Source organism: Falco rusticolus, chromosome 1, assembly GCF_015220075.1.
Source record: "Falco rusticolus isolate bFalRus1 chromosome 1, bFalRus1.pri, whole genome shotgun sequence".
Taxonomy (NCBI): Eukaryota; Metazoa; Chordata; class Aves; order Falconiformes; family Falconidae; genus Falco; species Falco rusticolus.
Window position 1 is genome coordinate 41,835,535 of NC_051187.1, and position 22,018 is coordinate 41,857,552.

The following is a 22,018-nucleotide window of genomic DNA, read 5'->3' on the forward strand; positions in this document are numbered from 1 at the left end:
TAGAAAAGATTGGTGGTGTTCTTTCCTGTGCATACTGAACTGAAGGCAGCGATAAGACTAAAAATATCCCCAATAGAAATAACATTGTATAACCCAAAGGTTAGTCTTGCTCAGGATTAACATTTGCAGTTGCTTTATAGAGTCCCTGTAAGGCAGAGTTCTAGCCATCCGGCCATACGTAAAGTAAGGCTACAGATAGCTGCAAAATTTTGCATCTGTAGAACTCGATCCCATTGGTGGCTACCACAAGCAGAAACCTGCTGATGAAAGATGCTGATACCCATTGTGCACCTGTCAGTTGGCCAATGAAGGTTACGTGTTCCTGTGTTGTGTTACAAGCACTGTGCTAGAGGTGCTGGGCAGGGACTAGGTACTCTTCACACCTCTAATAGGAAAACCAGATTTTGCCACACGGGGCTGTCCTAAAACATGATGATAGATTGCCGGTGACTCCATGTAACAGATGGGAGTGGGGTATGAAGCAAGAGCGAGCTGATCATGTTCAAGTTACTAAACAACCTAATACTAAGATGTCTAACCGCTGAAATTGTTGATGCTTGCAACTTACACAAGCAGTGAGTGCGTTTGGCTTGGAAAAATGGGTGGTTGACATAATTTCTGTGTCACATGGACAATCCCCAGAATCAAGGTCTGTGGATTTAGGCTTGTGACTTCCAGCACAATTGCAGGGACGTGGGCTGCCAAATGCTCTGCTGGAGCCTGCTTGTGGGTTTCTTCCTGGTGACCAGTCTTTTCTCCCACTTTTTGATGATCTTTTGCATCCAGTAGAAGCTGCAGCTCTCTCAACACTTGAAGAATTTCTTTTGATCATTCACTGCTGGTATTGTAGGGAGCAGTGAAAAGATTTGCAGTGAATTAATTAGAAATTTCCCATCTTTCTTTAATATTTGGCAAACTCACTTGATATATCCTTCCTGGGATAATCCTTTAGGCATAGACCTGAACATGTCAGCACCTGCACTGAACAGCTCTCAGCTAGTCCAGCTTTGAATAACCAAACCCAATAATTTTTTATTTTAGATTGGTGCTAGCCTGATCCTCCTCCTGAAATAGATCCATCTGGCTCAATGTATTTTCATTCAACAGACAATTAATTCTGGAATGAAAGTGGCTTTCACAGTACTGGTATCCAGTGGGGTTATATGTAAAACCTGTTTTCTGATAGAGTCAGCTTGGTATGGTTCCCACATTCCCAGCCATGTTCCCATTTCAGGCCTACAAGACTCGGAGCTGGGCTGCAGAGAGCCTGTTCAGATGAGATCAGGGAATTAAGAATTTCTTCTGTGATTCATTCTGAACCTGATCTGCCTAGTAACTGGATTCATTGTCTCCTGCTTTCTGTCACACATTAAAAAGTTCACAAAGTGAGGTTTTTAAGTCTTCCTTGCACAATGAGAGGAGTGAAGAGAAGATAGGCAGAAATGGAGGAGAAATATTCATGAGAGAACAAAGACATGGCCTAACTGAAGTTGGGGTGGTGCAGCCTGGCATGCCCATGGACATGGGTTGAGTGATGCAGCCCTCAGAGGTGGTGTTGAACAAAAGGGATTTTTGCCTATGTTACAGGACTACTTGTTTAGGCTTTTAATCATACCGACAAGAAGCTGGAGCACAAATACTGCTGTCTTAGAGGTGCAGTGGAGGTTGTGAAAGGATGAGACCAGTGAAATTCTTATTAAAGTTGCTTATAGTTGATGAAGTAAGCATAGCATTAGTGAACTGGAATCAGGTTCCATGCATGAGGCGTGCTAGGACTGCTCTAGCCCTAAGGAGAGGTCGAGTTGCTCACTGCAGCACAACATACAACAGGTTATTCTGGTAGAGCTTGTAACACAGCTTGACAATTCATGTTAACGTAGATTATTGTAACTTTATATATTGTGTATATATATAGTAACATAAAATTATATAGTTACTATTCTGAAATCTGTCTCTTACATAGCCTGTTTACAGCACTGTAGTAGCAACATCAGAATCGAGCCTGAAGGACAGACAGCTAATGCAAGATCAACACCAATTAGACATGACTGGGCAGTGCACTGTGTGATGGGAGGCTGAGATATCTTCTGTATACTGTACTATCAGAAAACAGAACTGTATATTTCTGGATAGAAATTTGTTTTAGTAAAGGAAGTCAGTGTATGATCTTTTGGTTTTGTTCCTGAACTAGAAGATGTTTGTAATCTGTTTGATGGGTGATATTGCATGCATGTGGCTTCTCTGTGCTAGATATGAAGGTCTCAGCATCTGAGTGTGAAACTAGAGGTTGATTATTTTCAGAAGTATTTTGACAGATACTGAACTGACAAATTTCCTTTTGAAAAAAAATACACCAACAAAACACAAAAAGGTTTTGTTTGTTACTCTGCTGATGAGGCTGCGTGGATTTGGGCTCATACCTTGCTTTACATTCCTTTCAAAGGCAGGGAGGGAAAAGCACCCCTACTATTAAAAAATCAGAAAGATTAATTTCCTAATGCCAGGAGAAATGGGCAGAGTCGCATGGAGTGGTGTGTCCTGCTGTCATGGTGCCTCACCTCTCAGCCTGTTTCTCCCTTCCTGAGGGAAGAAGTGCTAATTTAGTGAGTCAGGCACTTCCATGTGAATTCGCTTTAAGGTCATAACTTTACAGGAACAGTAGTTTTAAATGGAGTCACAGACATACCTCATTATTTTATTAGAAATCCCCTAATCTATGACCAAAAAGCACAGTTTTGTCACTTAAGCTAGTTCTTATCATTGCCGCTAATACCTGACAAGAAGCATGTGTAAGCTCACACGAACTGAGGGCTAAAGGAGCAGCATCAGTGCTAGCTTTTGAGAAAATATTTAGAGCTGCTGAAATACGAAACTTTGACTTCATTTCCAGGTGTGCTTTTCTTTTGCTCTTTAGCTGTGGTGCCAACTCACCTCTCTGGTCTTTTCATCCCCTTCCCTTATCTGTGTCCTCTATTTAACTGAGGAGGTCTGAGTCCAGACTAGTCTGTGCAGCATCTTACCTCATATTGCTAATCAGTGATGTAAATAACAGACAGACATCCAACAGACTTAGACATCCAGTAATTACCACAATTAAAACAAATATTTGGTTCCTTAAGCAGCAAAAGCAAGAAAGTTGACTTTCTTGTGGGTTGAAATCCTAAAAGTGAATTCTTGGGCGGTCTCTGATAGCTCCAACAGGTCTCTTGTATTTGATCTTTCACTGAACCTCTTCTGTAGTAGGAACGTTTTAATGCCAATTCTTCCCAGATGTCGACTTTTGTGACACTTGCAGAAATGTAATTTTTTGAGACCTCGGACTGTCTGCCAAGCCCTGGTTGAAATTAGACACAATCCTCAAAATCTAATGAGCAGAGGTGAGGGGAAGGTATGAGAGAGGGAAGTAGACTGATAGACAGATGCAGAGAGCATGAGCCCACAAACTGCTTTTTCTTAGCAAACCAGGCTAAAAATCACATCGGTGATGGACAGGATTTTTACTCATGAAAATCAAGTTCTTAGCTTTTAAAGAAACCAGACTCAGATCTTCACACTGAATTTCTCTGCTTGCTCTGTTAATTGGCAATATGTTAACGCAAGCATTTTTCCTCTGCTTTCCTGTTACTTCAGTTAATAACAGTAGCAGCATGAAATTTCCCTGACACTGCACCAGTACTGCAGGAGAGCCTCCTTTATTTTTAGCTTCCTAAAATGGCAGACATGGGTCCCGCTAGCGTGTCTCATTGCCTTTCAGTAGTGACGAATAATTAAATTGAGGAGCAGAAAAATGATCCTGTGCCGCTCTTTGCTAGGCAGTGTGAAGCACGTATCAGATAACCTTCAGGGCCCAGGGGGCTCAGCATTGGCTTTCTCTGGAACCATTTGGTTCTGGAAAGTTCTTTCTGCTTTATGGGAAATGTGGGTCTGACCTGAAGTTTAAGCACAACTGAATAGTGCATCTGCTTTGTCCCCTTGAGGACTGATGAGTCCAAGCTGTAAGCTCAGACCTCAGTTTTCTGAAATTCAAATTCAGATTCGTACCTGTCTTTCCACTGAAAGATCATCTTCTGTATAAAGGCACCTTCTATCACTGTCTTCATTTCTCTCTTTACTGTGTAATTTAACATCTCATAATGCAGTCATAAGTACAAACCTGAGACACACCAGGGGATAGGAACACTCATTCCTTTATGGAATTTCTGCATAAAGTAAAGGAAAGCCTGAAGAAAAATTGAGTCTCTGAAAACTTGAATTTCTGTTTATGCTGCCTTGGTGGAAACCAGGGAAGCACTATTGCAGTCAGTGTCATTAGAAAGGTAAATTGTAGAAGTCTGATCCACAATTTCAAAAACATGGCCATTGTCTTTATATATGATCTGAATTCTAGATGTGTGTGATAGCTTTGAACATGCTCTGTAGGTAGATCAAAGTACTACGTTGCTACTAAATGCACCCCGCCTTTGTCAAACAAAGCCTGCTTTGTCTTGCAGTGATTTTATCTGGGCCTAAACCAGCCATAGGTCACAGTCAATTCATAAAAATACCAGCACACAACGCTGCCAGACTTGTTAACAGTGAATCAGGTATTATAGCAGTGCTGGTTTTTAAAGTGCCTGTAACAGTGGATCGTAGCTTTCCCGCTCCTGGAAGTCTGAGTCAATTTATCTTTATATCAACAATAAACCAGAAAGGGCAGAAATCAAAGCAAGCAGTGTTTTTATTACCACTTTTAAATAAAAGATTGTGCCAATATTTCCCTCTAACGTTACATCTTTATTTTATCAAATGTATTGACAATTGCTATTTGTCCTCATTTCTCCTTTCTTTTGCAAAACTGTCTCACACTTTGATTTACTTCCTCCAGAGAATATGGTACCTAATTACTTTTATTTTTCCCTGATAAATCCCTGATTAATTGTATGTTATAAGCTATCCATGCAACATTGTGTCTTCCATTTCTAAATAGACTTTATTTTATGACTTTCAAGAGTGAACGCTCTCCTCTCTAGAGCCAGAACCAAATCCAGGCTCAACATTTCCTGAAACAATAGCAAGGCACTTCAAAAGCGAGTATGATGCTCAGCACTGTGTACTGTGCTGAGCCTGTGTACTGTCCTCTGTGAGCAGGAGAGAATCAGATCTTTAGTTGTAGCACACTCTCTAATAGATATGCTGTAAATGTGTCTGCCGATTAGGAGGAATCTGCATAGTAACCTTCCTCATCCATTGTAGTTTCAAAACTGCCATCAGTTTTTGGCTTGAAACTTTTTGGTTTAGATGCTGGATTCTGGGCTGTATTTTTTGCTGTTTAAAATGTGTCCTGTGTTTGGTTTTGAACTGACTTGTCCTGCTGATAGGAAATTAAATCATGTGCATATTACTAGGCTGATGGAAGCAGGCACTGCAGCCTGGGATTGACAAGCAGCAAAGCACAGCGGTAGTGTATGTTGACATGAGATATGAAAATAAAGTGAAGGGAGGAAAAGCAGAGACACAAGTTCTATCTCAAACTAAATTTCCAAGCCAAACTCCCTGAGAGGTGTCAAAGATGTGCCTGTTTGTGTAGCACACAAACATAGTTCAAGAAAAATACACATATCTACAGATGTAAAATAGGCAGTCTGTCAGGAAAATGAGTATGTTTTGAAGCCAGCCATCAATATTGCTGTGTAATGATGCAAAAGAAAAGTATGTCACCTTAGAGAGCCTATAAGACGATATCACACTGAAAGGAAAATGGGGGAATCAAGGCTTTCTCTGGTTTCTGTCAAAACAGATATCCAAATTAATTCATTTTCAAGTGTGGGCCCTTGAAGATATCTGATAGAAGTACTTGAAGTCACGTGTCCCCAGTGGCAGCTGATCTACCACCTATTCCCAAGGAGAAATGCCTGATAGTAAGATCGAGAGGCAGCAGACAGAGAACCAGCACTGCTCTGACGGAACTGGGGACTTTTTTCAGATCATCTGAATCTCTCATGGCCAACAAAGATGGTGGACAGTGACTCTTGGGGCATGGAAGGGAGATCAGTGGACGTAGCCAGCAGGTCTGTAGGTGTTAATGTTGTCTCTTTATTGTAGTTGTGTTGCCAGAGGTGAACTTTGTGACTAATTTCACAGCGATGGAAAATTGAGATCCTCCTTTCAATCATGATGTGATTTTGAGTTCCAGCAGCTACTAGGTTCTGGGTTTGATGCTGTCATCACCCTCTGCTGTGTAAAATGGGTTGAACAACCGGGAGCTTTTCAGTCACACAAATGGCAAGGGTTGTATGTGACTTTGTTATTGAGAAAGCTGCCTGTGTGATTATGTTAGTTTAATCTAATAGCAGGCTGTTTAGGTAAATGAGCAGGGAGGTATATGAATGTCTGCAAATAATGTGGAGCATGATTGCAAAATGAAGCTGCAGGAGATGGGCTTGTCTGGCCCTTATCAAGAGCTCACCAAACACCCTTGGGCAGGGAGAAGAGTCTTGGACACAATCTGTCTGAGACAGAGCAGAGTCCCATGGGTGCCTGACTGAAACCTGGCCTGAAAGGAAGTGACTTGGCAGGCTTGACAATGTTGGATGTGGTACAGCCTTCGGTTAGTTTGGACTTTAATATCAGCACAATAGAGTCTAGAATAGTACAAGCCTGCATAGGACCTGAAGTTAGGTAGATAGGCTTCTTTAAGATTCTTTGTATTTAAAGATAATTTCTTCCTTATGGAGCTGAACCCTGTGGGATTTACTGTTGTAGCTGAGCTGGCCTGAGAATAGGCCAGTCAGGGATTTCTCATCCAGAATTGTGTCAGAAATCAAAGGGTTTAACAGTTAGAGATGTGCAGTCAGCTCTGTAGGTGCAAGAAAATGTCATTGCATCCGACAGCATCTTTTCAGCTGCAGGCTGTCGTGTCAGACCTTGGGTCAGAACTCCCTTCCTGCAACGGTCCACTGCTTCCCTTCCCTATCTCTGATTCACACAAGTAAACTCCTTGTTTTTCAAAAGATCTTTTCCTCATTTATGAAATGAAAGCCCTTTAACATGGCTTGGAGCAGCATGTTCCTGAATCTAATTAAACAACCCCAAAGTTTTAGCTCTTGCACCTTTGAGCTTTTCAAGGAGAAGCCCCTTTCCCTTTTTCTAGAATGGTTCTGTTATTGTTTCAATGATCACTTTCCCCAGGAGTTTTCACCTCTGTTGCCCTGGAAAAATTAAAGAAAATCTAATATATTGATACAGGTGATCCATTTCACCTAAGCCAGTGACACTCTGACCGTGACAGTACCAGAGAATTCATTGCTGCAGGAGGCCATTGAATCCAGTATTAGTGGCTGGGCTTTTAAAGGGCACTGGGTAGTTTTAAGCCCTATGTCTACCTGTCTGAGTTAAGATAATGAGGGTAATCTAATATTGTGCTTCAGGGCTTTAGTTACCTGCCTATGGGGTTCAGAAAGGAACTCTGCTTCCAGGGACCGTGCAGAGTTTAATTGGCCAAGTGCTTTATGGTTTGTGTTTCGTTTCCTCTGAAGCCTCAGGTATTGGCTACTACCAGAGGCCAGGTACCAAAGTGGTGATGCTTAGATTTTGTCTTCTTTTAATATCAGCGGGCTGCTGGGCAGCTACACCAACATTTCAGCTTCCCCCCTCCCAACTACAGATTTATGCCATCACCAGAGGAGTTTTCTGGCTTTCCTCCAAAGCCCTGAAGAGGAAAATCCATTTTATATGTTTCACCAGCACAAAACACAAGTCATCTGGGATTTTATAACTTCTAGAAGAATCTTGGCATCTGTTATTTATTTAAAGGAAACAAACTGATCTCTCTCTGTGAATGATCTTTTTGATCATTAAAATGAAAATAATAAAAAATATCAACAGAATAAGTCATGTATAATTTAAAATTATTCATATGGGATAGGTTCTCTTTTTTTCATAACTCAAATTTTAAGTTTAAAAATATACCACATAGATCTCCCTTGCTTAAGGATCCCTGCTCTTTAGGAAATTGATTTTATTTTTTTTTTAATACCAAGGGTCTGACAAAACTCTGCTATCTCTCATTATCTATAGACTTGGGATCAGTGTCTTACCTCACAAATGAAGTTTTATCTTCATCTCCAGTGGTCTGTGTAGCTCCTATTTCTTGGTCCTTCCATTCGTCAATCTGTTTATCTCCTCCTGAATTATCTGTCGTAATTAGAATACATTTTCTCATCTCAAGGGGAAACCGGCTCCAAATGAGTATTCTATAAAAGCAATTACTTTTGATATTAGATATCTGTACATAAAACCACAATATTTCTTCCAATTAAAAAGCACTAATGAAATTTGTGTCTAGAGAGGGAGTAGCCTACGCAATGCTAGTGTTTCTGCCGAGCCAATGAACAAAAGCAGAGGCCTGGGGGCTGATGAAGCCAGCAGCGGCCTGTGTGCCACACCTGAACAGCAGCTCAGGGGAAGAGAATGGCTGTGCAGGGACCAATGTTCCTTTCTTACCCCAGCAGGCCTAGTGGCTGCATTGATGGACTTGATCATTCTCCACATTGCGCCAAAATGACTAACACAGCTTTACCTACTATGCTTGTCTCCTATGCCAGGCCCTCCATTACACATTTTTCTTTGTATTTCCTCAGATATTCCTCTCCTCTTCCTCAAAGTCCTAAGTCATGCACTAGGAATCTTGCATCTGGTGTGGAGCAGCTTTACCAGAGATCTCCATGGAGTCATTCCCTCTATAGACAGAGGAGGAGTTGTGCTGAGCCTTCTCAGCAGGAAACCTGGCTTACATATATCAGAACTGCCATCTTTCATCATCTCAAAATAACCTGAATGACTAGGGAGCTTTTATTACAAGCTTTTCTGCAAAAGGAAGCATTTCAGAAATATCTTGATCAGGTTATTTTGGAGAAGACTATAAATCCTGTCCCTAGGTTACATCCCCATAGGAATTCTCTCCTTCTCATCCCCAAGACACCATCTGCATACGGGGGGCACACTGGGATAGAATCTGTTCAGTGGGGTAGAAAAGAAGGTCCTCCAGTGGGCTATGAAACAGCTTGTTTTCCTGCTGTTATGGCAAGGATGAAATCCATAGCACGCTGTTGCATACAACCTCTGCCTCTCCTACTGACCTGTGTTGTTTTCTTGGCTTCTTCCCTGATCACCTTTCTGCATCTGTTTCTTGTCTTCAACACTGATAGCAAGCTCTTTGAGGTAGGCACCGTCTTTCTGGACTTGTGTAGCATCTGCTACAATGGTGTCCTGAAACCTGTGAAAACACTAGGAAAAAAAATTGTTCTGGCCTAATCCTGTCCTGGTAAGGCTTAATATAAAGAGTTTAAGCATTAATAAATCAATACAGTAGGGGAAGAGTATGTAGGATGGAATAAGGGTCAACTTCCAGCCCAGATGCTGATAAAAGTCCTGAGCATTTCTACGGCATTTTACATCTAATGTGCGTTGAGCACTTGACAGATATTCATAGGCTGTGGCTCAGAGTGCTGTCTGCAACCAGGGAATGTCCCTGTTTTAAAGAAGATGAAGAAACATAGGGCAAAGCACGTATCAGTCCTCTTTCCAGATAATTTGTCCTAATTACATAATTTCCAAGGCTCCTGATTCTGCACTCTCTCTGCCTGACTAGCTTCTTGGGGCAGAAAAGGAACAGCCCTCCTGCAGGGAGATCTGCCAAATCACTTCACCCCTTCACCATCACTCAGCAGCCTTCTCACAGATAGGTGTCTTACAGGATTGTCAGTCAGCTGTGGATGAAGGTTGAGAAATACTATCGCAGGCTTTCACTTGAACAGACAGAAGGGTCTGGAGATGAGATCAAGGTACAAAACCACTGCACCTCCTAGTTTCTAGAGCCAAAAAGTTGCATATTGAGTGTTTCAGCTTTACAAGTTACTGTATTTTTACCTTTTCTAACCTTCAGCTGCACGGTGCTGTTTGTCTTCTTACTTATCTTCAGAGGTACTTGGGACTGATACTGGATGCTAGGGGACATAAATCTTTCAAGCAAAGATGAAGCAAACTTGATTACAACTATAAAAAATAGGACTTTATTTTGGATTTCAGATAAATGGAAGTGCTGGAGTAATTTACATTGGATGGAGTTTTGGTTGTTGCTCTCTTCTGCAGAGTTGGAGCCTGTGCCCCTGTGGAGTATGATTTGGTGAATGTTTCTGTATGTAAAACTAAATCTCATCCACATACAGCATTCCTTCTAGCTCAGAAAGTAAGTACCTTTGATATGGACAAAATTCAGATCAGTTCTCTGGGTAGCAAATCTTACATATTATGTAGGCTTACTGCAGGGTTGTGATGGGAGAAGCTGCTTTGGGATATGGAAAGTTGGGATATGCAGAAATTAAGGGTCAGGTTCTGTTTAACATTTAGATTGAATCATGAGCTATACACTACTGACTCCTTACACTGTATACTACGGTTTGCAAAGTTGACTGAAGTAGTGTCAAATAGTGAAATAGTTTCAAATACGATTTTTTTCTGGATATTGTTGAACTTTGCACTTGCAACTGCAAAATGCTTTTACTTTCCCATGTTTAATTTTGGTGCACTGAGCTACTAATGCATTCAGCAAATTTATGCCTTTTGGACAGAATATTTTTTTTTATGTTCTCCAAGGCAATAATTGCAGTGAGCCACGCTTTAGCTGGGGCAATTTCATCGTTAACCATAGTTTGTGCAGTATTTAGAGGAGTCAAGAAAAGAGGCAGATACATGCTTTTGGCAAATTTTTGCATGGGATCCTTTGTAAAAATGAAGTATACAGCATGGGAGAGGGAGGAAAAAAGAAAGCACAGGCTGTGAAACTTGCCCAGTGTTTTGACAGTCAGGGTCGTATCATAGGATCAAGAAGAGAGAAATACTGTTCCAGATATGATGCCATATGATACTACCCCACACCCTTAGCTGCTGCTGGACTCACAGAGAATCACTGGACAGAAGATGCTTCAGCTTTTGCTGGAGTAGGCCTGTGTTAGAAACCAAGGCTGCTTTTTAATTCATAAATTAATCACAGCAGGACAAGAATTTGGGCAGTCACTAGCTTTGATTTCTGGCTCCACCACCATATCCTGTGCAATCCTGGGGAATTATTTAACCTTTCAGCAGGTCATTTTTGCCCAAAGGAGAGTAGGATGACTCCTTCCAGCCTCAAGGGGCATTTGGAGTCCAGCGTCACTGGTGTTTGTGCAGCACTGCAGTATTTCAGTGACGTTGCAGAAGAGCTCCAATACTGTATCTTTCTGTACAGTGGGGGCTGCTCTGTATTCAGTAGCCCAGTGAAAGGGCATCTGAACCAACACAAACTGGTGTAAAAACTTTATCCAGGTGTAGAGGAATGAAGGCAGAGGGTTGATCAGCACTGATAACATGCAGCTGTGGCCTTGCCTCAGAGGCAGTGGGTTGATTGACATGGATGATGTGCAGGTGTAGCTCGTTCCTGCTAAGTGGTTAAATAGCCCTGAGGGGGGAGAGAGAGAGTGTGTGTGTGTGGGGGGGGGGTTGGAGGTTGGAGGTCAGATGTCAGATGGAGGAGCAGCAGCAGCAGCTGCTGCTGCTGCTGCTGCTGCTGTGTGGTCTGACCTCTGGAGGAAGGACAAACATGGACAGAAGAATCTGACCAATGGTAAAGCCTTGTTGCAGTCTGCTAGTTTGATTGTGCTGCAACATCCAGGAGCACCCAAGGTAGAAGGGTATTGTTTCTGAAAAAGATATCTTTTTCTAGTACTGAATCTCAAGCCCAAAATCTGCTTCTTTGGGAATGTAGTAAATAACTTGTGTTCTTTTTATCCAGGGATTTCAAAGCATTTTGTAAAAGTAGTTACTGCTACCGTTTTGTAGCCTCTCTGTGCCCCTTCTTTGTCAAACCTTCAGACTCATGTGGCTCGTCAGCTCAATTTCAAATTGAGACAAAGCTCATGGCATCTTTTCTCTCAGCTGTAACAGCTCTGCCCCATGAGGTCTTGCTTAGCCTTCTCAGGACATGTCCTCTAGCACCCAGTCTGGGCCACGTACTAAACTGAACAGCTTATCGGAGCGTTCCTGGCCTGCTCTAGGTGTGTGTGAGAGGCAAAACACTGTTTATGTGAGTGAGCCTTTTTCTGATGTAAACATATTATTTTGGAAAACTTGTTCCTCTTAGTTACTTTTAGGGATCACTAACATGGAGCTATAAACAGCAGGACTACTGCTGAGCTGAGACCTTTTGTTTGGTGTTGAACAGTTTGCTCATATTGCTCTTTCTTCCTCCTCCAACCAGCTGCTTTTCTTGTGCATATGCTTTACCCTAACATGTACTGTTGACTCCTGAAGGAGGAAGACCAATTTTTTCCTCCGTGCCTACAGGTATGCTAGTCAGTGAGGCTGTAACCTTCATCTGAGGTTTCTAGTTGCAACAGAACAAGGTTACAAAAATAGTGTAATACAGTAATTCAAGATGGAGGCATTATTGCTGATTTATTAGATGCAACTAAATTAGTACCTGCTTCCGAAAGGGTGGTTTTGTATAGAACTAGCTTAAAAAAATTAAGTCTTGTTTTAGCGATGTTACTGAAGCTATTCTAGAGTCTATGAACCTTTTTCTGTTCTTTCAAAAGATGTAACTGGAATGCTAAAAGTCAGCTTTGTCAATCTATGCACGGTTGCTTTTGCCCCTCAATTTTTTTTTTTAACTTGGTTAAACTAGGATCTAAAGATTTTTATTGCCTTACAAGGTACAGGGATATTTTCAACTGAGAAATCAGAATTGGAAAAGGAAAGAAACAGCTGTGTTGCTGATAAGTTTTATGTTTCCTGTTTAAAAGAAAGGGAGATGTTTCAGGAGTCGCAGGTAAAACTGCTGGATGACTGTGCCTTTTTTTTTAGAAGGCAATTATTTGTTCTCTCCTTTTAAGGTGCTAGGAAGCAGAATACTTTTGTGTTGCTAGTTATTTAAGAGTGCAAATAGTCTAAGTGTAGAGAAAGCTCAGAAATTTGGCATTGCAGCCCTTCTCAACCTAAGACAGACAGGTCAGCAAGGACATTTCAGAGATTTTGCATCAGTTCGGTCAGTGCTTACCAAATCTGGTGGCATTGGTGGTGGAGCTGGCCTTGTGGTTCTGCCCAGCAACTCTTGGTACTGCCTGATGAAAGAGGGATGAGGTGTCACAGAGCAGAGTCACAGCTGCTGAAGTGCAGGTGGCCTTGCCAGACATGGCTGGAAGGCCAGAGAAAGGCTAAGAAGAGACCTGTGCTATTGTGAACGTGGATGTATAATTATTTTCAATTGCTTATTTTTATTTTTAATTGCCAAAAGGTTAATTGTGTCTGAGAACCTTGGCTGAACCTGCTTTACAGCTGTCTGTAATTGTGTTGCAAATTACACAAAAAAGGACAGTAAAATAATAACTGGTGTAGTTTGATCTTGCTTTTGCCATAGTTATCTCTTCAGTAATTTTCCCATTGTGACAGGGTTTATGGTAAAAAATAGGAGGTCTCTCCGAGAAAATTATGCATCCTGCAGAGTAATTAATCTGGTTAAGAAACTAGGACCAGTTCATTCTGCTCTCCATTCCCCCAGTAATTTTCTGTCTTACACAGAAATCTCTGCAGTGAGAGGAATAAATTTGAAATGAATGACAGACGCTAATTATTTGTGACCTCATTGTCATCTGCAGCGTTGAACTGGGTATGACCAATCCCAGCGTACAGGCTTGGATCTTTTTAGTCTAAAAATTTAAAAGAAAAGACAGTTTTAAAAATGGCAGCTTGCTGGGCATTACCGCTGTTGTTCCCTGTCTCCCCTCTCTTGCCCATCACTGTTTCGGAGCTAGCAGTATGATTTCAATCCTTTGCTCTGGCACGAGCTACAGGGTTACACTGTCAGCAGTGCTACTGTACCCTGCCCACAGTGGCTTCATGAGCCATGGAGGAATGGGTGAAATGGGTGCTAGTTAGAGCCACAGGTAAGTAACTCAAAAGTAAGAGGAGAATCGGGAAGTCTGCGACAAGCTTTAAAAGAAGAAGAAAACAAAAGTCCCCTTATCTGATCTGCCTTGGTTAAACCCCACGTATATACTGGAAGTTGAACCAGAAGCATTTCTCCATCTGTCCTTTTTAGGTTTTATGCTGCTCCCCATCACTGTAGGACCTAAACACGCAGCATATAAAATCAATAGCGATTGTCTCTCTGCTGAGCAGCACTATTTTGAGAAATGTATCCCTTTCCCTGTTGTTTCAGTAGGCGAGATCCATAGGAATGAATTTTCCTATGAGCTGTCCCTGAAGGCTCTCTGTTTCTTGCTGAGCAGAAAATGCCCAAGAACAAAAAACTTGTTCTTTACTGACTCTGTCTTTGGCAGCCCACCTATGCATCCTGCAGGAGCACTGCTGAAGTGTATTCTGCTCCTCCATGTCCTCCCAGGTATTGTTCCCATGTTCGGCATGCTGGAAGGCCTCTGATGAGATGCTTCTGCTCAATGGTCCCAGACTGTTGGGCACCCCTCAGATCAAGGCATGGAGGACGTGCTGGAAGTTGTGTCTTTTTCACCAGCAGCCTCTGCTTCAGTCAAACCTGGGGAGACACTGTCTCCCACTGCCTGCATCCTCATCCCATCTCTTCAGATCAACCTTTTTCTGAGATGCTGCTGCTGACTAGCACCCCTCTTTTGTTTTTTTTTCTCAGAAGGCTGACTGATGCAGATAACTCTGTATTTGGAGGTTAGTGAGTTATGATCTTGACTTAGGTAGTCATGGAGCAGCACCCTCTGTTGACGATGTATTTGCTGAAATAACAGGTAGTCCTTTGAGATGAAAAATGCTGTGCAAATGTTTTCCTATGTGAGACATAGCCATATTGTGTCTATCTAACCAACCATGCACTGAAGAACATTGCCTGCAATTGCTGCATTTAACACAGACACACATATGTAAAATATACTGTATTCGTTGCTCCTAAGAACTTCTAGAGACTCTTCAGTGCTTTTCTTGAAGAATGAAGCAATGCGGTATCATTTAATTGCTGCTATATATTGGTCAATGTTACTGCATTGCTATAATTGTCAGTCAGACTAGGCTACAATTTGGGTAATGAATGGGGGGAAAAAACCTCTCAGCAATATGTTCTGAAAGCAAGTCAAACATATGATGACTCTGCTCTAGAACAAGATTAGATTAGCAGCTTGATGAGCTAGAATTCCAGATGTAGGAAAAAGGTATATGAAATAATCATCATTATGCATGGTTTGGAAGGCTATCTAACCAATTCTCCCATAAGAAAAATAGCAAAATACTTGATGCTTCCTGGGGGTTGAAAGTTTCATTCCACTCTTACTTGTGCCATAAAGATGCAAGTGTTTTGTTCTGTAAACTGCAAGAGCATGTTGTATAAAGAATAAAGTTTTCAACTACTGGAATTAAATTGTTGCTGAAAGTCAAATGAGTACGCCACGTCTTGGAGACCCTTTCATCAAAGCAGGTCAGTTAACTTTAATGAAGTCGTCTTCAGTTTTCTTTGATGTAACATCAGAACCCAAGCCAGATGATTCCAAATGATCAGCAAAAGAATTTCCACATTGCAGTTGTTCAAGGACATGGGCTTTATGAAGGGTCTAGTTTTCTGGGTTCTTTAACTTCTAATATGCCTGATTCGACTTCCTTTTAAAAAGGCCTGCTCGTGGGGTTTTTTTGGTTGTGTTGTGTGTGTGTGTTTGTTTTGAGGGAACCACTGACTTTTCTCTGAAACTCAACCCCCTTTTAAGGTACTATATATTGGGCAAATAAAACGGAGACATACAGCATCGCTGTTTCCTATTAGTGTCTCTTAAGTCTAAGACTGTATCATGCAGGAAGATTAGACTGCTGTGTTTTTCCTTTTGGGTGGGGAGAGATTTAGATTCTCAGACGTGTAATTTCTGTAATTACTTGAGCAAGAGCTAGTTGTCAGGCCAGGGATGGCAACATTAGGCCCTTCTGTTCTAATTTTGCAAAGGAAGAGATATTTAATAATAAAGCTAGTCAAAGTGCAAAATAGCCTCTCATCCTAAACTAGAACAAAAGGGACAAATGTTAAATTTCCTTCAGAATGAAGCTCCTGAAAATATTTTCAGAAATACCTAATGTGCATTGAAGTGTTTTACTTAGTAAGATAAAATAATTTCTGTTGTTTGAAATCGCTAACTGCAGCACAATTCTTGAAGAGTTTTAGTTGTGTCAACAGAATCTTGACATTCTCGTTCTCCATTTTTCTTACAGAATATCATTTCATTAAAAATTTCAAATAGTCCTTAAATACCCCAAATATCATGATATCACACTTTTTGCTTACTCCTTTGCATTGACCCAGTTGGAGACATGATTATATCAGTCCCTAATTGTGAGCCTCCCTTGTGCTAGTTTCTCCCTGGCCCTGCAGAAGTGTAATACTGGCTGCAGGCTGATCATTTGATGCTAAGCCAGGGGCTTTATGGTGATTGCTGCAAGCAAGAATGGAAGGTTCTTAGACATTTTTGAACCAGTTTTAGTGGAAGAAAGATTTGGTAAATTTCTACATAGGAATGTGAGCAATAAAGAGTGGTTTGTGATGTACAAAGTAAATCTGTTCGGTTTCTAGGGGCAAGAATACTGTTTTACAAGAGATTTGTTGGGCTAACGATAGTTATTCATAGTAGGAATTCTTGGTGTGTTTGTACATTAATAGCAAACTGCAGGCTTTGTAACATTTGTAATAATTAAGATAAAACCGGTCAGGACTGCACTATAGAATGACAGCTGGTGTCGTAAGTCCTATCCAGGCTCACCATGCTCAGTTGTGTCTCTTAGGAAGCACCAGTGCTATGATTTGGATTTCTCTGCAAGTTAATTGCTACCAGTGTAAGTTAGCAGAAAATTTTGACTCATGAGCTAGCTCCTATTGACCAAAGTTTTGACAGCAGACACACAACTATTTTACCCTTTGCCTGAAAATACAGCTGGGCAGAGGTTCGTGTGGCCAGCCTAAGGTCACATTATAGACTTACCCCTCTACTTCTACAGAAAGGAGGAACATGGCTGAGACAAACATGCAAAAACTTTCTAAATGCTTCTGCACATACCTGAAGACAGTTTCATGAATTCAAGAATAATATGAGTCATGAATAAAAACTATATAGGTATTTGAAATAATTATAATAATCTTAGGAAACCTTTAGCTTGCTTTTTTGCAGTTGTTGCATTAGGTCTCTAGGATTTAGTGGCTTGTGCTGGTAACTCCTTGTGATTTTTTTTTTTTTTTTTCCAGAAAGGTGATGAGCAGGAATAGGTGGTCTGCATCTTGCTGGGGCTCATCTCAGTCCAGCTGAACACATCACTTGCATTATCCTTGTACAGTTTGAGACAGGACATGAACACTTTCCTACTTGTATTCTGGGTTAGTCCATACATTTCTGAAGGAGGACATGTTTGGAAGACAATATAGCTGGCCTGGAAGGAAGAGTAGTCATTAAACAGTGGGAGGGCTCTGATTTGCATTACCAGGTGTTGGGGGATAAGTCACCAAAGGCGGTCCAAGATCCTAGTTTGGCCAGTGTGACTGAAGAGAGCTGTCTGCTGACACACTGTTCCTTTGCCTTGAGCATAACTTTAATTTTTCCTAGTATTTTGTTTCACTTACGGCTTTGAAGAAGTTCATTATTGATTAAGCATCAGTATCAATCCCAGTAGCTCAGTTCTTTGGTCTTTTCTCTCTGTGTCCCAATAATAGAATACCCTAGAAAAGGATGCTGTTGTGAAGCTTTGTATTTCTACTTTCAGCTCATGGGTGCATGGCCTGTGGGATTTCTGCTCATGCCTCTGTTCAATCTCCCTTGCTAGTGAGAACCTGGAGTTCACCTCCCACATGCACCTATAATGAGACCACGGCTGCATCAGCCCCTTGTTCTCCCTTCTTTTCAACAACTCACTAGGCTTGAATGCTTGGAGCTGTCTGAATTTTTCAAAAGCATGGCCATGCCAAGAATATTTTTCTGTAGGGCATCCTTTTTTTTTTCTTCTATGCTCCCCCCTCGTGCTAAGACTCATGATTCACTCAGAGACAGTTGAGCATGTCAGTGCATGATGATGAGGAATATGAAGGCATCAAAGGACACACAAAAAAGCAAGGTCCATCCTGACTTGTGATCACTGATTGCAATATGAGGTATGCATTTTTGTAGGCAATGTCTGAAATTCAGTACCAAAATCCCTGTTACTGCAGGTACTCAGTCCTTATTTTGTTCAGACTCTTTGTTAGTGTTGCATTTAACCTTAGCACAGGATTTTCTCATAAGAACTGCAGTAGAAAAGGGTAACTTTAATCTCTCAGACCACTCACGAACCACTCTCTCTCTCTTCTGTCCTATAATTAAGCAGAGATGATGATGGAGCTATAACCAGTGAGGACAGTGTTAGCAATAAGGTGCAAGAGACGTTCCTTCATGAGGACTGAACTGTCCCAGACCTTGCTGTGACTTGGAGAAACCGGTCCCAGCTTTGTACTGCCTTGTGTGTTTTACTAGCAAATGTAGACAGTGTCTTTCTGTCTTTAATTGTTTAGTTGAAATAATGATATTTTCCTCCTGAAAAAATCTTAATTTGAAAAATGTTGAGCAGGTCAAACTAATTGATTTTCTCTCATTGTAGATTATTTGGAGGCTATTTGCACATCTCTGTATGGTATCCCCAAGACTATTATAAATAACTTTTTCACTTGTAATAGCTTGTTGATAGAATGATCATTTCGGAAAGGAAAGCTTTGACATCAAATGCAGGACATTTGATGAGCTTATTTATGAGAATTCAGCACCAAGTTAAATGCTTGTTGCCATGGAAGAGGTTTTTGGTGATGTGATCATATGGGCATTTTTAGTGTCGGTTTAGCTTAGTTTTACATGTATTTCTGAGTTGACCAGTAATAGAGCAATGAATGGAACCTATAAATGCATTGTTGACTGGCTAATATCTTTACGCTAACCAAGTGGGGCTAATTGTTCTAGCTTAATGTCCAGACTTTCTGATCCTATAAGCTGTTTAGAGCAGAGTATCCTATAAAACATACATATTTTGTTTGTCAAAGCTCTGAAGGACAGAGGAAATCTGGAGTAATTTCCAGGGGGAAGATGATGTCAGTTCCCTAATAGTTTTTGCACATCTTGGTGGGAACAGGCTGGGCGCAAGGTGTGTGGGTGAGTCCAAATGACCCATCTTTTGAGTCACATGGTGAAATTGGATTTACCCTGTACTTCCAGCATGGGAACCAAACCTCAACCATTCATTCAAGAGCTGCAGGTGGGTTTAGAGCAACTGAGCAGATGCCTCTGCTCCAACAACTATTCCAGAACTGACATTAATATGGAGTTAAATTGGCAGCTCTACATGTGGTAGAAATTCAACGTATCTCTCTTAAAATGAATGAAGCTATAATGGGCTATACTGGAAAAAGGCCTGCCCTCCAGTTCTTGTGAGGAAAATATATCTTAATTATCCTAAGGATAATTAGGCCTTCTGGAATATTTGGAAACAAGATTCCTATTTCCAGAGATTTATAGAGGGAAAAGGAGAAATTGTGAAAGCTGCTAATTGATTCTTTATAGTTTGCTCATTAATAGTTAAGCACTGATGCTACAAGATGTGTTGATGTGGTTTGAAAAGCTGAGGATAATTTCCAGTGTCATGAGTCTTTCAGAGCTGAGCTTCATGGAAGTTCAGATCTTGTTGATCTAAAAATATCCTGTGGTCACAGAAGAGGTTAGATCAATTTCCTTTATATTAGCAATATGTTGGTTTTGGTGTTTTTTGTCTTTTTCATTTAGGTCTGGCAAAGCCCATGGGATTAGTTGAAGGTCCAGGAGGCCTGGGCCAGGGGGGAATGGCTGCTACCCTGAGAGATGATAGTCATGAATCGGAGACTAAGTATGAAGAATATGGTTACAATGCCCAACTCAGTGACAGGATATCACTGGACAGGTCCATCCCTGACTACAGACCAAAAAAGTAAGTTGAATTCCACATTATTATTAAGAATAAGTGACTGATTGTTTTTCTCTTGACCCATGGTGGCGTTCTTCTCTTCACATCCCTTCCTGGTTAAAGTATGACAGCAGTTAGTCATATATATAACCCTGGTTTAGTGAAAATTAAAAAGACCAAATGCAGTGCGTGAAGTGCCATGTTAAATGCATAGCTAATTCTGTCAGTAATGCATTAATATGCAATTCAAGGCCTTAGATAAAAAATAAAAAGCACCAGGATATTGATGCTTCTTTTGTTTCCTTCACTTAAAAAAAGCCAGGTAGTCCCAGCTCAGCCAACCATCAGAGTTCGGAGCCTTAGTCTGTGCTTCTTGTAGTCATATGCAATGGAAAGCAGGGTGGTGGCAAGAAACACTTTGTTGACACTGGTCACAAAAAACTCAAACATCAACTCAACTGCTTTTTCTTTAATTACATTTGATGTTCTTAACATAGTTTAGTTGGGGTTTACAGTGTGCTGAAACATGGACTAAGTGTTATCCACTGGGGTCCTATAATTGCAATAAGACTTTATTTTGGTTTTGGAATGTGCTTCTATTTTTATTCTAGTGGTATAGTCTTCACATGCCTGTGCTATGTTTGACGTTGCAATTATATGTTTAATGTTTGTACTGATTTATTATATTTTGTATTAAATGGCTTTCAAATCTTTCATATTTATGGAGTTATGTATCTTCCAGATGAGACATCCACACTGTCATCCTACAAATGACAATCAGTAATGTCTTAATGCAGAAGAGATCAGCAGCAATGCCTAGTTACTCTCAGGAGACAGCATTGAAAAGAATACTTAATTAATTTCTAATAATAATCTTCTGTTTTAAAAGACCCACCGGGGCTCAGAGGCAGAACTGAAAGTTAAATAAAAAAGTATCTTATTAAGTGGCGAGAAAAGTTTAACCAAGCAAAACATCTGTGCTCTATGAGCAGATTGCAATTGAATTAGGATTTTAGGCAGTTCAAGCTGCCAAAACCCAAATCCAGCAAAACAAAAATTCAGCTTAACTACAAATTTCATTAGCTGTGTTACGCATTAATCTAATCTCAGAAGTATTGACTCAGCAGTTGTATAGCAAGTGTCTGACAAAACAAAAGAAAACCTAGATAAGGGAAATGGCAAAGAGAAAAATTTCTGCTGCTTTGATATCACATTTGATGCAAGTAGACTGACCTGTCCAATGGTCTCACCTCTCCATCTCTCTTGATGTGTCATAAAAATCCATCATGGAATTATTCTGGGGGAAAAATAGTCTTTAGTTATGCAAACATTTGAGTTGTGCATCAGATCTGGTCCAAGGACCCTTAAAATCAGTGTGAAGTTTTTCAAGTGAAAGTCAGAGAGGTTTGACCTGGCCTGTTATTAGCTGCTGCAGTCAGATGGATAATAAATGAGAATGTTCTACTAGGAAATACAAAAGCAAAGGTTGCAGAGCTTGAATCTAGCTTAGCAGCTGTCAGAAGCATGAGAGTATTTGCAATGCAGTGATGTTTCCCTTCAGATTATATTCTTCCACAGTTTTACTTGGAAGCTTTGATGAGTCATTCAGATAAGCTTTTTGACGTACTCATTTTAGGAATCTCATAAGGCCATGCTGCATGTTTAACTGTCTGAGTTTCTGAGAGAACTGCCTTCCTTGTGGTGTTTTGACACTTTTGAGGTGGTTCTAGTTAGGTCTGGATGCTGGAATTTAAACACTTGTCTCTAGGTGGTTATGAGTCACAGGAAAACCCTTCAGACTGAATTTGCTATGAAAAATGTGGGAAAGTTTAGAGAAGGTAGAAACTCTTACTATATGAAGAGTTTTATTCACTTGTATGGATGGAGAGCAGCCCTGAGGAGAAGGACTTGTGGGTGTTGGTTGATGAGAAGCTCAACATGACCCAGCAATGTGCGTTTGCAGCCCAGAAGGCCAACTGAAAGCCGGGCTGCATTGAAACAAGTCTAACCAGCAGGTTGAGGGAGGTGATTCTACCCCTCTGCTGTA

General features: G+C 40.9%; 1 protein-coding gene across 4 annotated transcripts in view; it reads left to right on the forward strand.

Moving 5' to 3' along the window:
- Nucleotides 1-22,018, forward strand: part of GALNT9 (polypeptide N-acetylgalactosaminyltransferase 9) — a 325,628-nt gene that overhangs the window by 177,563 nt on the left and 126,047 nt on the right. For 2 of the 4 annotated variants that reach the window (XM_037376385.1, XM_037376376.1), the window contains one exon: nucleotides 19,815-19,995. In XM_037376385.1, the coding sequence (XP_037232282.1) occupies nucleotides 19,829-19,995 (167 nt within the window). In that variant the 5' untranslated portion in view covers nucleotides 19,815-19,828. Of the gene's footprint in view, nucleotides 1-19,814; nucleotides 20,000-22,018 lie in introns of those variants that run through there. The other 2 variants (XM_037376395.1, XM_037376405.1) reach the window with 2 other exon arrangements.